General features: G+C 47.7%; 2 protein-coding genes across 2 annotated transcripts; both read left to right on the forward strand.

The window, feature by feature from the left end:
• Positions 1–7675: 7675 nt before the first annotated feature.
• FPRO_07908 (uncharacterized protein) lies at positions 7676–8479 on the forward strand (the record flags this gene model as incomplete). Its single annotated transcript, XM_031233985.1, has 1 exon — positions 7676–8479. The coding sequence occupies one exon, from the start codon at positions 7676–7678 to the stop codon at positions 8477–8479; it is 804 nt and encodes a 267-aa protein (XP_031083767.1).
• A 6273-nt stretch (positions 8480–14752) lies between these two features.
• On the forward strand, positions 14753–15526 carry FPRO_07907 (putative RAS-2 protein; the record flags this gene model as incomplete). The annotated part of the gene is made up of 2 exons (XM_031233986.1): positions 14753–14857; positions 14924–15526. 2 exons carry the CDS (start codon positions 14753–14755, stop codon positions 15524–15526), a joined length of 708 nt encoding a protein of 235 aa, XP_031083768.1.
• Positions 15527–16724: the final 1198 nt, after the last annotated feature.

Consider the following 16724-nt stretch of genomic DNA (forward strand, 5'->3'; position numbering starts at 1 on the left):
AATGAAGTAAAGGCAGTTGCCTTGCAGCTGGCGACGTTCAGAAACTCCTGTGAATTCACACAAGATAGATTGGTGCTTTCAAGTTCCCTTTCAAAGACCGTTGTAGAAGGTGGCTTGTGGATGCACGCGTGCAAACCGGTGCACAGTTGGAAATGTTTTCTCTCGGAATGGAATAATGAGCGTCTGTGACAGGAAGGAAATGCGCTCAAAGATTGACAGAAATAATCTCGATGCTGTCTTTCACGCAAAGTGAATTTCACCATCACTGCGAATGCACATATTAGTCAGGGTCATTCTTCCCATACTCGATAAACTCGAATGAACATATAGATTTCCGAAAATCAGATAAGGATTACATGCGACAACGGGAAGAACTTGAAACTGGCACCGAGTACCACAATCTCAAAACATGTCTTGACTTACAGCATAAGCAAGCAACTGGCGTTTTGAATCAGCCGCGTTGCCCACTCAGAAGCATAGAGACGAACGCAATGCCATGGCATCGAGTACACAATCAGTGACTGAGGATGGGCCGCAAAAATGTGAGTAGCGTACGTAGGTTGAGTTGGTGCAAAGAATGAAAGTGAGAATATCATAAGCTAGTACCAGCACCAGCAGTTAGAAGAACCGGAGCAGTTACAAGTAGAGACTAAAATAAACCAAAAGCCAAGGACGCGAGGATGACGGCGAGGAAGGAAAGATAAGAAATGCTCAATGGATGATCAAGAATCTCGAGAGCCCAAAGGTAGGAGGTGGTAGTGACGCGGGTTATCCCCAGGACCAAATGTGTGATTAAAGCCCACACGGGCGCAGAAGACCATATCCTTGTTGGGTGTCCACTTCTGAGGCGTTCTCTTGAACCAGGCCAATGGCTTACGACAAGAGAGCAAAGCCTTGCAGGTGACAGCGGCGAGTGAGGAAACAAGGAACATGGTCTTTCACCAAGACAGGCCAGCATCGGGCTGGTGCGAAAGCATGGGGGGCCTTGCAAGGTTTGTGCAAAAAAGGGTATGGTCCACTTGGTAGTCGACGGGAGGTGGAGTTTCCAGACAGAGCCCGAGAAATCGGACTTGGTTGTCTTTGATTAAGGGTCAACGAGGCTTACTCAATTCGAGTCAATCGGTTGACGAGGAAGATGGAGGGTGACAGTGTCAACGTGAATGCTTCATGAGGGAGGGATACATTCGGAAGACGTGTGAGGCCGAAAAGGAGGTGTTTACTCCAGAGGCCAACAACAAACATGTGAGCGCTCGAATCTTGGATGTCGACCTCCAACAACATCTCATAAGATGAAATTCCTTCGTAACATCCAAAGCAATGTTGACCAACAGGCCTGGTACCAAGTGGTTTTCCTCGTCAGCTCAAACAAACATAAATGGTATAGCCTGGTCTTGTTCATAATTGACTTTAGACCATTCCGTGCCGTGGACTGGTGGACACCCTTCCACGCCTCTCTCGATTCGACCCGTCCCTACCAGGTCGCCTGGCCTAATGGAGCTTAGTTGTCCCAAGAGACTTCATCCTAGTCAGGCACGTCGTAGCGACGTTGGTCGACAACTGTGAAAGTGATTAGGCAGGGCAGGGCAGGGTTTGCAGCCTGCAGTTGACTGCAATTCCACTGGCACATTTACATCCTGGCCTGGCTGGCGGAATGGGACCCGGGAAGCACAACGAGAAGGTGAAGACAATTGATTTGTTGAAGAGTGTGCTTCAAGTTGAGGAGATGCAGCTGAGGGCTAACGTCGAAACAACGTTTATTTCCTGAAGGAGGGGCCAGCCGTTGAGGGATTTGATGACTGAGGCCTTCCATCATATCATTTCAGTTCCATTATGGAAAATTGATACGACCAAGGTACCTATGTACTAATATCAGAATTCACTTTCTCTTCCAAGTGCTGAGCCTCGGCTCTTAATTGAACATTGAGGTAGGTAGGTATCTCTGCCTTGGATACCTAGGTACTCAGATACCTCTAAGCACTTACCTAAGGTAGATGCAAGTTTTACATGACAAGTCAGCTCAAGCCTCAAACAGCAAATCGCGAAGAGGATAGGAAATTTCATCTGCTCTCGCCTAATAATAACTTCTCATTAACACATTTCGCAGAACCCCGCTACTTGATCAAGACATGACCAACGTCCGGTCCCCCTTTATAATGAGCTAAAGAGTCCTCCCCGGGAAAGCTAATGCACGACCCAGGGGGCCCCCTTGTGGCGCCGCAATATCGGCCCTGCATATTTCCAGGGACATCCAATGATCGGATAGGAGTTCCACGCTTTTTGTGTTGGCCCTACTGGATGTCCAATCTCTTCTCTCTTCTCATCGATGATGAATGCTGGTGATCGTACGGAGTACATACTTATATACGTATGTAGATACTCTTCGAGTAGTTACTGTATGATCGGGGCTGTATCGTATCCGATCCTTGGCTATCACACCCAGACCTTCTCGAGTCCAAGATGTCCACACTGGAACTGTTGATCTTCAACAGGATGGAAGTTTCCTACTCCCCTCCTTTGCAACGCCTTCTGGGCTATGGCGTAAGCGATATACGCGATACAAACTAACAGCGTGAGCAAGCAATGATTTATCATTCTGATTTATGCTTGCACAGAGACAATGCTGTAAACGCAGTTTACTCCGAGGCTAACAAGATAGCTCTAATCGAAGCCAACGCCTGGTCCAACGCCTGGTCCAACACCTGGTACTCGAAGATTCCTAGCCTACGGGACGAACAATGCACGAACCACTCCTTCTAGGTTTAAGCTGGCAAACAAGGCCACGGGCTCGGTAATGATGCTGTGTACCTGGACAGGCGTCACTTGTCGAAGTGGCTAATCTACGGCCGCCTCTTTCAAACTACGGATAGCTAAATATGCAAATGCAAACATGTTTGACAGTTCGATAATTCGAGTTATACTGGTCGGGGCGAGTATACAAGGGTTCATGTATCTCTGGACAGAATTACCGACATGTCAAGACGAAAATCATGCCCCTGCTCAACACCCAAAGGCTGCTCGTGAAAGTGGGGGCTGTCGTCCTCAATCAAGACGAAACCTAAACAACTTTGATCGCCGAGCTAGCTTTGCTCTTTCTCTCATTGATGAGTTATCGCATCTTGCAAACCATTGCATTTGTCTACTATTACCACCTGGCAAGCGTCTGATCAACCTGATGCATGCACAGCGTGTAAAACAATCTACGGAGACCTACCTACTAAGGTAGGTAGGTATGTATGTATGTATGTATGTACTACCGAACTGCACCCCAGATGACCACTGCTCAGGACCCCGGCTTCTGCTCCACTTTGAATGGACTCACTTTTGATTAAGGTGTTTATGTATTTGCTTTCTGAAAAGCAAGCTTTTTTATTACCACTATCTGACCCATTCACGGTCAACAATCGGAAACAAAAGCCATTCTCTCAGCGCGACTGTTTGCTTTGATCTAGGTCAATGACATTACTGTACGTTATTGTACATATTCCTCAATGTCGTGTCGTTCTACAGGCTACATTCAATCAGTCAGGCATCAACGCCTTTTTTCCTCACCAGATAGAGTCCCCATGACGAGAAACGTGCCAGTCCCATGAGAGCAAAGATCAGCCTTGTGCCGATGAAGTACTGAGCCGCTGCTCCGTTCTTCCCGACTCTCTTTTGGCCACCATCTGTCTTGCAAATACAGGCCGCCCATCGATTCAAGACCAGAGACGGAAACGCAAGCACAAGCACAGGCCATTTCCATGATGATCTCGTCCTCTTTCAATGCTGACTAGAACGCCATATAAAACGCACTACCTCATGGCGTTATCAACGGCCTACGGACATGCATAGAAGTAATACCTACATGAAAATTGGACTTGTCGAACCCCGACGCTGGGTCAGCGTGTTCCTTCTATGTATGTACAAACTACCTCATTAAACTTTGCCCCATCCGCTACTAAGGTAGTTCAATAGGCGGTTGAGGCGCGGCCCGTTTCGACCTTGATGAACAAAGCAGCTCAGAGTCTATGAGACGCGTCAAGTACGCTCCGTCATCGGTCTTATCTTGGCTTTTCTTTCTCTTGCTAGGTAGTTAGTTATGCAACTCTTCTTATGTTCAACTTGCCATCGATAATGTGGCGTCCTCGGAGGAAGAAACAGTATTCAGGACAAAATCCTTCTTCCTAGCCTGCCTACGGAAGGAAAGAACACTCAGGACCTTAACCCTAAACGATGAAAATACTTAGGTAAATCTAGCCTAAACTTAGGGGACTCTTTGCTAAGTTTATTTTGACACTCTATAGTAAGGTCCGTTGTTTTCTTGCCCCCTGAGACCTGCTTACTTACTTGCCGTATTACGTCTTGGGCTTTAACCCGAGTTAATAAAGCCTAGGTAAGGGTTCATGGCGCCGATAGGATGGTTCGTTCCTGCAAATCCCCCGTTTCACACGCTAAGACGGCGCTCCGTTACCACATGAAACATGTGGCTTCATTGCTGGGTGATGGAGAGTTCAGCTAGAACCGTGGGCCAATATACATTACACCCATGCTCCGTAGACTCCGGTTCCATGTACGGTACGCACATTGTTATACGGAGCATGTATTCGGCTTCTTACTGGTGAGCCCATGCAGGCTAGGTAGGCAGAATTCGCTTCTCGGGAGGAGTATGTTCAAGGCTGTCAGGCTTCATTTCAGCGATCAGCTTTAACATTGACTGGACGCAAATTGACGGGAGCTGGCTCTTACGAAACCTTCAGGAAGAAGAATTCCTGTCATACACGACGAGGGTAGAATTGCTGTGTAGTCTACATGCTCAATCAGATCAGAGAATGCTTAGGAAGAATGATTACCACCTCCAGAATATGTTGGTAGGTCACAATGGTCCTCAGTTTCACATGGTTTTGCTCGTATGTCAAAACCAAGCCTCGCCGCAGAAAAAGCAAAGTGAGGTTGGCGATCTCTTTCGAGCCGTGTTTTATCACCTTGCCAGGCCAAATCCCACCGGCTTCGCAAAGGTCCCTAGACCCATGAAGATGGTGATACTGGTTCGCTAGCCATGACATATCATCAGCCAAAGACGGAAGGGGTACTTCAAGGATATGTTCCGTGATGCTGTATTACTTGTTTGTCAGCCGGTAACATTATGTATTACGTATGCAAGATGTGGTTTCTTCCAAGCAAGTTCGTTCATGATAACTCATTTTCATCTAGTAAGCCACATCGATATCTCGGCGAGATAGATCTAGGCAACTTGGCGAAGACAACACAATGTGAAAATTTGGTCTTTATTTGACTTTCTGTCTTATGGCGTGATCTGATACGACTAGGAGAAAAAACAAATAGGCATGATTCACGGACCTCGGGGCACGGATGCTTTCAAGTGTTGAACGTCGGAGAAAGAAGCAGGGCGGTTCAATTAATCTGATACTTAGTGTCTCCTGCTTTGTACATGCTCAACATGGATCATGTATCCGGTTTAGCATGCGTAGACTAATGTGCTTGGATATCACTGTTAACTACTCACGAGTCTATGACCCATCCATAGGAATCTATAGGAAACAACTCACAGACATCCTCGTAAAGCCTGCATCATTGTCGTATGGTTATCAAACTCTCTAACCATATATATATGCAACACGCTGTCTATGCTTTGCTGTCTGAGAGCCTTACGCCCTTGTTCCTAGAGAAAAAACTGCCTCATGTCCTAGACTCAACTCTTGGAGATGTTATCTTGTGAAGGCTCAGGATTCCGGAGAACTATCCCCAAATCTTATAAAACTCACTGTCTAACAACTACTTATGACTATCTGGTCAGGACATGGAGCAATGAGTAGACGCACATCCACGAGATATCCTCAATATTACAAGTTCATAAGCAAACTAACGACGTTGTAATTATATTTAATCCCCTCTTTCCTCTGAGCCTTGAATAATTGAGGATAGGCAGAACAAGGAGTTAGTTGTTACCCACTCTGTGAACTAGGAGCTATATCAAAATATACCTATTCATGTTTGCAGGACACTCATATGGGCTTACTGGATACGTTTTTTGGTGCTTCATGGTAATACTTCGAACAACCACTGATGCGTTTATAGATGCAGTCTAACCCAGGTAACATTCTGTCTTGTCTTTCCAGGCTTGCAAGTCGACGAGGCATAGGCTGAAGATCATAGCTATAACAAATACTGCTATAAACAGCTCTTCAACTGGTAACGGTTCATTTGAGACTCGTTCTGCCTGCTGTGTGAATGTCTTTGAGATCCTCGTGGGGTTCTTCCACGACGAGAATATACACAATGATCAAGATTTTGTTGCACTCGCAAGCTAAGCCTAAGCTACTAAGTGTGTTTATACAAATACTCAGATATATACTCATATGCACGGTCTGCCGATTCTATGATGTTGTAAGTGACTTCTTTGCGATCTTGTACACCTCACGTGGAGTAAATGTGTCAATCCTTTCACCGGGTACGTTGATGAAATTTTGATAATATGGTTACCATGCTTGAGATATCAGTTGCTGATGCGAGTCCAATGCAGCTACATGGAGCGACAATGTGGTGGAACCTGACTTACATCACGCGGCGTCGTCAAACAACGCAGTGCCGCTGTATCATGTTTTGTATCGCATTGCAGAAGCCAGGCTGGACGTCATTATCTTAACCATATTCTTTATCCGATATTTGCTTGTAGCAAGCTAGGTAATCCGGTATGGATGGTTGGTACATAAGGATACTTGGCAATGGTGGTTTATAGTGTAATAGAGAAGCCGATTGTTTATAATAGTTGTCATAGGGGACACATGTGTGTCATCCCATATTGAAGTCAGTTCGGAACTGTGGGATAAACATTGGGATTGCTGTAAATCAAGTCTGCGGTGGTCATAAACCATGTTCAACATAATATATTCTACTCAGTGAGTTTTTCTTTGTGACTGGTTTCTACTGTTCCTATTACCTACGGGTATTGAATGGAACATCTACTGCATACATTGTGCAATGCTTTGCATACAATTCTCCACGAGCCAGCGAGAATCATGGTACTCGGGGTCTTTTACTTCTTTTTTCACTGCTCTATGATATGATCTGCTCTTATAATAGAATTCTCTGTCTCTCGTAAAGCTGTGTTTGGTATGTTGTCTCATTAGCTAAACTGGTGTGACACAGACTTCGTGAAATCACTCCACGCCACTGGAGGATGACTTTAATCAGTAAGAATGATCACTCAGAGATACAAACAATAACGCACTACTTCAGATCAAGTACCAGAGTTTAGAAGGGTTAAACCATAGCCCGAAGGACGACTGAAGAGCGATAATGAGGTGTTTAAATTCAAGGTCGACTTGGCATACCCTAGACAATTGCGAGTTTCTGTTGTGCGATCACAAACAATATACTCAATGATCATACCTTACGGCCTCACTTTCGCAGTGTGAGTCAGGGCCGATTACTTGATGTCCATTTTTCCGACTTAAATTGCCTCGGCACACCTCACCATTATACTTGTGCCTGTTGAACGAAGGGCGTAGGCATCATGTGACATAACGGGCGACTGTAGATGGCTGCGGTAGGTACTAACGTTAGGTAACCGATGAAAGAGATATGGTAAACACAACACTACTACAATCACACAAACATAAGATCAAAATTACTTCAGAATATAGACAGAAATCACAACCCACAACGAAAGTTCACAATGTCACCAGGAGCAATCTCGCCGCTTAGCAAAGTCAAAGCCCTCACTTTCGACGTCTTCGGGACCGTCGTCAACTGGCGCTCATCCGTAACCGATGAACTCACGCTTCGAGCTTATCGCAAGACTTCCTCCGACCTAAAACAAGATGTCAAAGCTCGTGTTCAGAAGCTCACCGAAGAGGACTGGGGCCGCTTCGCACAGGAGTGGAGGAACTCATACGGGAAGTTCACAAGAGGCTTTGACCCGGAAAAGCACACTTGGAAGACCATTGATCAGCATCACCACGACAGTCTAGTCGAGCTTCTCAAGGCATGGGATCTAGCTGATTTATACAGCGCAGCTGAGATTGAATCCCTGAGTCTCGTCTGGCATCGCTTGACACCTTGGGATGACTCCTCAGACGGTATTCATGAGCTTGGGAAAACATACAAAACTAGCACCTTGTCCAACGGCAACGTCTCGCTACTCAGAGACCTGAACGATTTTGGAAACCTAGGCTTTCAGGTTCTCCTCTCAGGAGAGAAGTTCGGGGCCTATAAACCAAACCCGGCCGTATACACTGGTGCGGCACGTGAGTTGGGACTGGAGCCTCATGAAGTTTCTATGGTTGCAGCACACCTCAACGATCTCGAGGCCGCGAGAGCCTGTGGTCTGAGAACCATCTATGTCGAACGCCCCCAAGAGGAAGCCTGGGATAAGGAAGATGAAAGGTACCAGAACGCCAAAGAATGGGTCGATATCTGGATTACGGAAGACGATCAAGGATTTCTGGCTTTGGCTCAGAGACTTAAGGAGTTGGCATGAGATAGTCGCAAAGTTTCGAGCACCTGTTGTTGCTGTTATTGGTCATTTAAGTGCTGAGTAGGCATGAATTCGGGCATGCCTATGGTCGAGACTCAATCGGCGGAGCCTTATTCTCAACCCAGAGCCACTTGGATTGTTACATAACATTGTTGTTTCTATCATTAGTAGCATAGAAGCTTTCCTCTAGGCTATTTGGAGTCATGACCTCACATGTGTTGATTCCCAATTCGGACTTCATCCACAAGACTTCTCTTTCCAGTAATACCATGAGATATATTTAATCAGCTTACATGAATAAGGTTGATCATTAGTTCTCTACTTACAATCATACGATCCTATTACATCACACAAACGCTGGTCGCCAACATATGCTACGGCATGAGCGCAAGTGGATAAAGGCTCGAACTTGAACAACCCCACGATCATGGAGCTGATGTTTTCGGCTCTAACTACCTAGGTGGCTGATTCCGTCTCCGTTTTCTCCGCCGCGTTCACTGTCAGGTCTAACGGAACCCGAGTAAACGAGAACTAAGGCCCAGTCGGCATTTGTATCCAGAAAGTGTTGGAGCTGAACTTTTGGGTATTTGAATGAGCAGTTTTTACAGCACCTTCGGTCGAAGCGAGGTGGCAGAGAGGCCCAAAGTGTACAAGTGAGCCTGCCATTGAACTAAACTCGCCCTATTGAAACCTTGTTTTGCGGCTCTTACAGTACGAGTATATAGTCTAGGTACCTAGTCCAAGGCTGTATGTATTCAACCATAGGTAGAGTTTGTCTCTGGGCGACTCAGCCCTGCTAATTTCCTACCACCTTTGTTCGCATTCTAAATCCCGCCCACCCGCGCAGACGGGTATGATATTGTTCTCTCTGCACATTGAATGAACCTGTAACCCAGATCACACCGTCCTGTGGCTGGTTGGGCTTCACGGATTGAACACCCGCAAGTTAGTCGGTCTCATTTGCGATGTGCCAGAGAGTAACAAGAAGAGGGGCATCCGGCGGCAAAGCACATGGCAACATGACAGGGCAAAAGATATCTGGTCTTGGGTCTGATATACACCGAGGCTGTCGTTCAGATGCCAATAATATCCAGTTTTCAACTGACGACAAGGCGCATCCATAGAAAGTCTGGGGAAACGTTGACTTACCCCATAGATGACAACGGCCCGACAACATACGAGTTTCCCTCTCAAGTTAAGACCGTTTGACTAGCCTTGTTAATTTTTCCATGGCGTTTTCGGATCAAAGCAAAGACTGGGAAATCACCCAAATGTGTGATCGGGAAAATGTGACAATGGGGTGTCAATCGGTCCTACACGATAGGGGTGTGCAAGATCCGGGATGGCTTCAAGGGCCGAGAGCCATGAGCTAAGAAGTAGCCGTAGAGTCCTGTTCGAAACGTGAGATCTGACGTATCTGGAAGTAAGTTTCAGTGTTCTTTTCTTTTCTGACCGGCCTGACTCTACTGACTTTGTAATGAGGGCCTTTGAACTGGAACTGGTGAGCTACATAGTACTATGGTACCTGGGTATCAAGACGTTTACAATAGGTACCTAGCTTTTGGCTGGCACCTTTAGGGTGTGGGGTAGATTTGTCTCGGGAGTGTTTGGCACACCTGCATAGTTCCTATCTGGCCAATCCAGTCGTACTATTGTTCAATCGTCGAGAGAAGTTCAATAGTAGCAAAACCTTTGACCCAAGTGCTGCCCTCATTGTCTGTGCAACTCTGACGAACCTTCGCGTGATATGGAGCACCGTGTCACTGTGGTATGCTCTCGCATTCCCGTTCAGGACAATGCAGTGAGGTTGATACTGTAGGGCGAATGCAGATATCACGTCCAAGGGCCGACGGACTCGTTCCGAGCCAACGGAACAAGCATCATGTCTTTAGAGGTCGCTGAGACTCATCAGCCCCTGAATGTCCCAGCTGCCATGCAAGCAGTGGACTTAACTTAGTTGTCCCTTGTGTGAAGACTGAACACGGACATGATCCCTGACTGGCGTGACGAGGTAAGATAAACGCCGGTCCCGCGGCCGCCTAAATTCCCAGAGACCATAATAGAGTGGCGCCGCCGTTTCTCGATCCTCGTGTTAGCATCGGGTGTCTCGACTCGAATAGATCTCACTAGCCATCAAGTCGCGTATTTGAATGAGTGGCTGGTGATCGTCTGTATGCACGGCTGTAGTCCGAAGCTTGTCTTCGTGCGTGTCAAGCATGCGAGTCCGGTAACAAAAAAACAAACAAAAAAAACAAAAAAAAAAGCAGGGTCTCTATGGAATACCGAGACGGGTGGAATATCAATCCCCATGCATGTAGCATTTGACATGGGCATGCTGCTCTAGAAGGGCAGGCAGTCGTGTTTCGGAAGATTGGAAGATTACGTGGTGGACCGATTAGCTGATGCCAAGAGGATGCAGTCAGTTTGGGGATTACTTGATTTATAACTAAGGGATTTGTTGCTTGTCGGGCGCTTGCTCGTTTTCCATCCCAACAGTGGAAAACATGATGTTGATGCTATCGCCAAAAGCCACAAAAGCAAGTAATGGGTTTTGCCGTGTCTTAAAGCCGCGGACACCGTTAGCGGGAAGTAATAAAAAGCAAAGAAACGACGGTAACGTTCTTGGCGTTGGTTTTTGGCGCATCCAAGACTCGGTCGGCCAATCTGGTCTAGATTTTAGGATCCTGTAATTTATTTGATGTATTGATAAGCCTATTTGGCAACTGAAATCGCCAAAGCGCTTTCATTAAATTCTTTCAGCACAATAACTCAACTTAAATTCCATCTTGTCCTCTTCCGAAGCTGGTCCATTGGTCTGGTGCCCAACCAGCCCGATTGCTCCAAATCCAACCTCCTCTCTTCCCTCTGTCTCTCCAACGTCGTCGAAACGCTGGTGGAGAATCAAAGCTCGCCGATGAGTGAGATCAGCAAGTGACAGGGGTGGAGATACCCCAGAGCAGACGGGACGTAACGCACAACAGCCAGAGACGTTACTTACTGTGCTGTGCTGTGCTGTGCCGTGCCTTGTAGGAGCGTGGAATCCCGTCCTCGCACTCCGTACAGTAGCGCCGGGTCCCTTGAAAGAACCCGAAAGGAAAGGATTGGATCAATGCCGGTCACTTGCCACTGGGAGCTCGACAAGCGCGGCTTTGGAAATGCTTGGAGCTTGGTGCTCATTAGGCGATGCTTGTTTATCTAAGGGCATGACTGGGCGATCAGTTCAGGTGAAATAGGCCTATGTTGGCTGGCAAAAGCTTGTCTATTTAAAATCGAAGGAAATGCATCGTTGTCGGTATACAGAAATTCTCTTGGTAAAGTGCTATGGAAGGCACCTACTAAGGTTACTTGTCGGGAACAGCAGGTATTAATTAATTAGGTGGTATCCGTAGGTACTACAGGTAGTAGTACTTAAGTAGGTAATTCTATCAGTTCTGCATCCAAGAAACGTGAGCTTTGATGGATGCTGAGAGCTGGGAGCGGCTCCCGCACAGGCCACCACCTTTTTCTCCAAGGCTGGTCCTCTTTAAAATGCGACTATGCCTCCATGGGACTGGACTTCCCGGGGAGACAAGGACCCTGTCCCTCTGAACACAACCACACCACTTGTCCGTCCTGCGACCGCTTGGCCTGTGTGTGGGCTGGGCTGCAGCAGCATGCAGCATGCAGCATGCAGACGACTACACAACAATAAGGATGCTGATTTGAGAAACCAGAGCAAACGAGAAATGGAAGGAAGAAATAAATAATATCAAGCCATTGTGGAAAGAGAAGGCAGCCCGGGAAACTATTTCCAGCTGTACTTCTCGATTGATCACCAAACGGCATATGACTGAACGCAGCATATGCGATCAATCAAATCCTTCATCATAAATCTCAGGTGGAAGTTCCAACTAAATAAAGAAGAAGAAAGAAGCATTGCCAAACCATCTACGCCAGACACACACACACACACAGATCTTGCAAAAGACTTGAGTAGAATTACGACAGTGACAACAAATCTTTTCATTCCCCACTCAAACCACTAAAGGCAACAGACAGGCAGGCAACGCGTGTTTCTTGTCCTAGCCAGGCCAAGTTCATGTTGGTTCTTTCAGCTAAGTTCCTGTCACAGCCCAGCAACATCACAGAGCAGCACGGAAGACTCTTCCAATCCACTCTATTCCTACAGTATGAGCAACGGACCAAGGCCAAACCTGGTAAAGCTGCCTAGATCCGGTCGAGTCCTCCGCCCGCCGCGACACAACCGAGCCGTGACCCGGGCTCCCGGGTGCCCGCCGATGAACAACGACCTATTAGTCTGTACTATTCACTCCAAATAATAGCCACACCAGAAGTCACATCACTGACGAAGGTGGCACTCAATCATGTACCTGGCAGAGGACAGGACAAGTCTTTCATATAACTTAAAACGGCCCGGATTGATAGGTGCCTTAATTGGACAAATCGACAATACCTTACCTAGGTACTCACCTGGGCTTGGGTTCCGAACATCCTTGAGTTTAAGCATGATCAAGAAACCGCATTGTTGCAGTTGCAGAGTCCCAGGCGCTTTCATGCTGCAGCTTTTCAACTATCGAAGGACACGGCACGCAAAAGAATGCATACTTCTGGGTGATGGGTATAAACACCACAAGGTGAGGGAAATGGAGACGCTCGACAACGAGTTTTGTGACCAGGGCATGCCCCTCGTCCACCGCTTCACCATGCCGGCTTCATCCCTCGCCTATCAGGAGCCTAGCACAGCACCCTCGCTCTCCCATTTCTCGGGGCACCCACCGAACCGACATCCTACCCATGAATGGCCAGGGCAGCTCCATTCCGTGGGACTTGGGTAGCTCGTGGTATTCGCTAAGCTGCCTGTCTGTAGGGGGTTTTCTCGTCAGTTGATCCACGGCGACGAATCCCCTATTCTGCTTGTCCGTGAAGGGTTATGTAGCAATTGAACTACGGAGTTATTAGTAGACTGGAGTAATGAGATAGCTTGGGGTGTGCTTCTGCATTCCCCATCCACGCTAGGTAGGTTTATCCGTAAATGTGCACAGTCTAAAAGGGAGTACCTCTGGTCAATGTAAATCCTCCACGCAAGGTACCAGACCGTCTGCACGGTGAAGTGGCTTGTTTGGTTGCTGATCCCCCCTTAGGGAACCTAGAGAACCCCTCCAAGGACCTCTAGCCTCTCCTCTGGGCCATAGGAAGAGAGTACCGCTGCCGCGTCTCCATCGCATGGATACCTTTCACCCAGGTATTTGGTAAAACCTGGCGCCCCGCCTGGATTGCAACCTGGGAGTCCAGGGCGCCCACCTTCAAGGGCCTGCTAGCACTGAGTGAAAGTACCACTACAGTATGCTCAAATATTTGGGTAAGCGTAAGGTTGGGAGAGGGAGAGAGAAGGAAAAGGGTAAGAGGGGGGAAAAAAGGGTTCTCCACCTTAGCTTGACTGGAGGTGGGCTGGGCTGGGCTGTCTTCTCCCAATCCCAATTCAAAGCCCAATGTGCAAGAGCAAGCCAACTTCCTCCGTTTGTCCTTCAGTCCAGTAACTCACCTTCCTTAGCACTCAGAGTCCAAGCAGCTCCACGTCTACGTCTAGACCTAGACCTAGACCAAACATCTCCCTCTTGTCCACTCCCAACTCTTTCTTGGACGGATATTGACACTACAAACTCACAAACAGACTGCTATTATTACCAGTCCCTACCAGCCCGGTCCAGTGCTATCCTTTTTTTTTTTTTGCCACTGGCGCTTGTTCGTCAACATCTGTAGCTGCCTTGCCGCGCCCTGCCTCGTGTCTTTGAGCCTTGCATTCATCGCTACGCATTGATTTGCCTTGCACTGCCGTCGACCCCCTCCGCCCTCCCAGCTGCCTCATTTTGACGCACTTGACGCCTTGACGCCCACCGCCGCCGCCGCTACAAGTCAGCACATACCTGCCTGCCTGCCTCCATTACGTTTTGTGGTGCTGCTACTGGTACTGCCACTGCCGCCGCTTTCGCTTGGTCACAGCTCTTTGCTCCATCAAGCCACCCCCTCCTCCGTTTCTCACCTTCGCCTCTGTTTTATTACCCGTGAAGACGACCTCGACCTCACAACCTCCAACCACCTTGGATATATCGACACTGCATCTCGTGAGCCTCAATTACCGACCACCCCCTCTTTTCTCCACCCTCCCCCTCTCCGGTCCGTTGGTCGCTTGGGTCGTGTTTCTCTCCTGCGAGACCCAATCTCTCTCCTCTTTTATCGGCTCTACCTTTTGTCGATTTACTCGACGTCGCCATCATCATGGCTGGCCGAATGGTGCTATACAAATTGGTGGTTCTGGGAGACGGCGGTGTTGGAAAAACAGCTCTTACCATTCAGCTATGTTTGCAGCACTTTGTTGAGACTGTAAGTTGGACATGGCAGTTTTGTTTTCGCTTTATTGGTGACATTGAGTTAACACCTCTGTAACAGTACGACCCCACGATCGAGGATTCATACCGAAAGCAGGTTGTCATCGATGGCCAACCTTGCATGCTCGAAGTACTCGATACCGCTGGGCAAGAGGAATATACAGCACTACGAGATCAATGGATTCGTGATGGCGAAGGCTTTGTTCTTGTTTACAGCATCTCGTCACGATCCTCCTTCACTCGGATCAAACGATTCCACCATCAGATCCAACGAGTCAAAGAATCGTGCGCTTCGTCGCCGTCTTATCCCGGTTCTCCTATCTCCGCTGCAAACCCGCAGCTGCCCGTGCCCATTATGCTTGTCGGTAACAAGAGCGACCGAGTCACCGAGAGAGAGGTCTCAACGCAAGAAGGTCATGCTCTCGCCCGTGAGCTCGGCTGCGAGTTTGTAGAAGCTTCGGCCAAAAATTGCATCAACGTTGAAAAGGCGTTTTACGACGTTGTTAGGATCTTACGTCGTCAACGACAACAAGCCTCACGCCCCTCGGAAAGATCGAGCGGCCGGACGCGAACAGGCAACGGAGATGCGAGGGGGGGCGATCGAGACGAAAGACACAGAAATAGGAACAAGGACCGAAGCAAGTCCAAGTGCGTGGTATTATGAGTGGATACGTCCCATTACGGATTGGAAATCTATCAGCTAAGAGGAGGAAAATGAGGCGAACGAGTAGATCGATTCGCTAACGACAACAGGCCAACGTCAAGAAATACGCATGAGGCGATCCCTCATCTCTCTTGACAGAGGATATGCCCAATGATTTGAAGATGATTGGTGAGATATCGTGGGAAGTACGGAGGGGATAAGATCAGAGACGGGCTTTATTACTTTTCTGCGATTTCTAGATGGCCAATTGCCCAACAAGTAGGGCGACATGACGACGCAGCATCGATTGACGAACCAAAGCAGAAGCAGTTCCGCACCGGCGCACGGCGTACGAACAAAAAGAGGCATATTCTTGGGGCGCTAGGTTATCTGTTGATATTTATACTATTTGTTTTCCAAATTTACGACCAAAATTTGAATGGCATTCCTCTGCAACCAGCAACCTATCGCTGGCTCTCACATCCTTGCGGAAACATCTCCACTGCCTAATCGAAGGTTTCCATTTACATCTGATTTCGGGTTAATAATAGTCACTTGTGGAAGATAATATTTTGTTATGGGATTGGAAATTCCCAACATCTGTCAACCCTACAGAATGGAGCAACGATAAAAGAATAGCCATCAATCCTGATTCGCATCTCGGCTCACGTTTCTTTTACTTCCGGCTTGCTTTTGGACGAATTCCCAAGCCATTCCGACCCAGTGTCTAACCTCCTGAAATTGTGAATCGTGTACAGTGAGTACCTAGGTGATCTACATTTGTTGAAGCAAAGACTACCTACCTAGTAATGGCAGTCGTGTCACCATTATGAACAGGTGAGATCCGCTGTATCTCAGCTCCTTCTGATAACCCGGTCCGGACTAGGACCCCGTCAGAAATGTACAAGATGTTTGTTCTGAGGGAAAAGAAAGGGATCCAACAAAGATGCAACGGCCGATTTCCCCTCCCTTTGTTGGTGTCTTGTGTCATGTTGGCTCGCTCATCAAGGGCATGAACACGGTGTTAGCCCCGTTAGCATCGGCGTACCTTGGCATCTATCGAGTAGGACTCGGAACCATGTTCCCTGCCAGTGGACTTTAAATGCGAGCCCTGATGCTGAGAGAGCACAGAGCTGGTCGGAGATGCTATCTCATCTATTGCCATTATACCAAAGACTACTTTCCAGCTGCTGTTCTGGCTTTGCTTCGAAAGCTCTTG

The sequence above is a fragment of the Fusarium proliferatum genome, assembly GCF_900067095.1.
Source record: "Fusarium proliferatum ET1 genome assembly, contig: FPRO_scaffold007, whole genome shotgun sequence".
Lineage (NCBI taxonomy): Eukaryota > Fungi > Ascomycota > Sordariomycetes > Hypocreales > Nectriaceae > Fusarium > Fusarium proliferatum.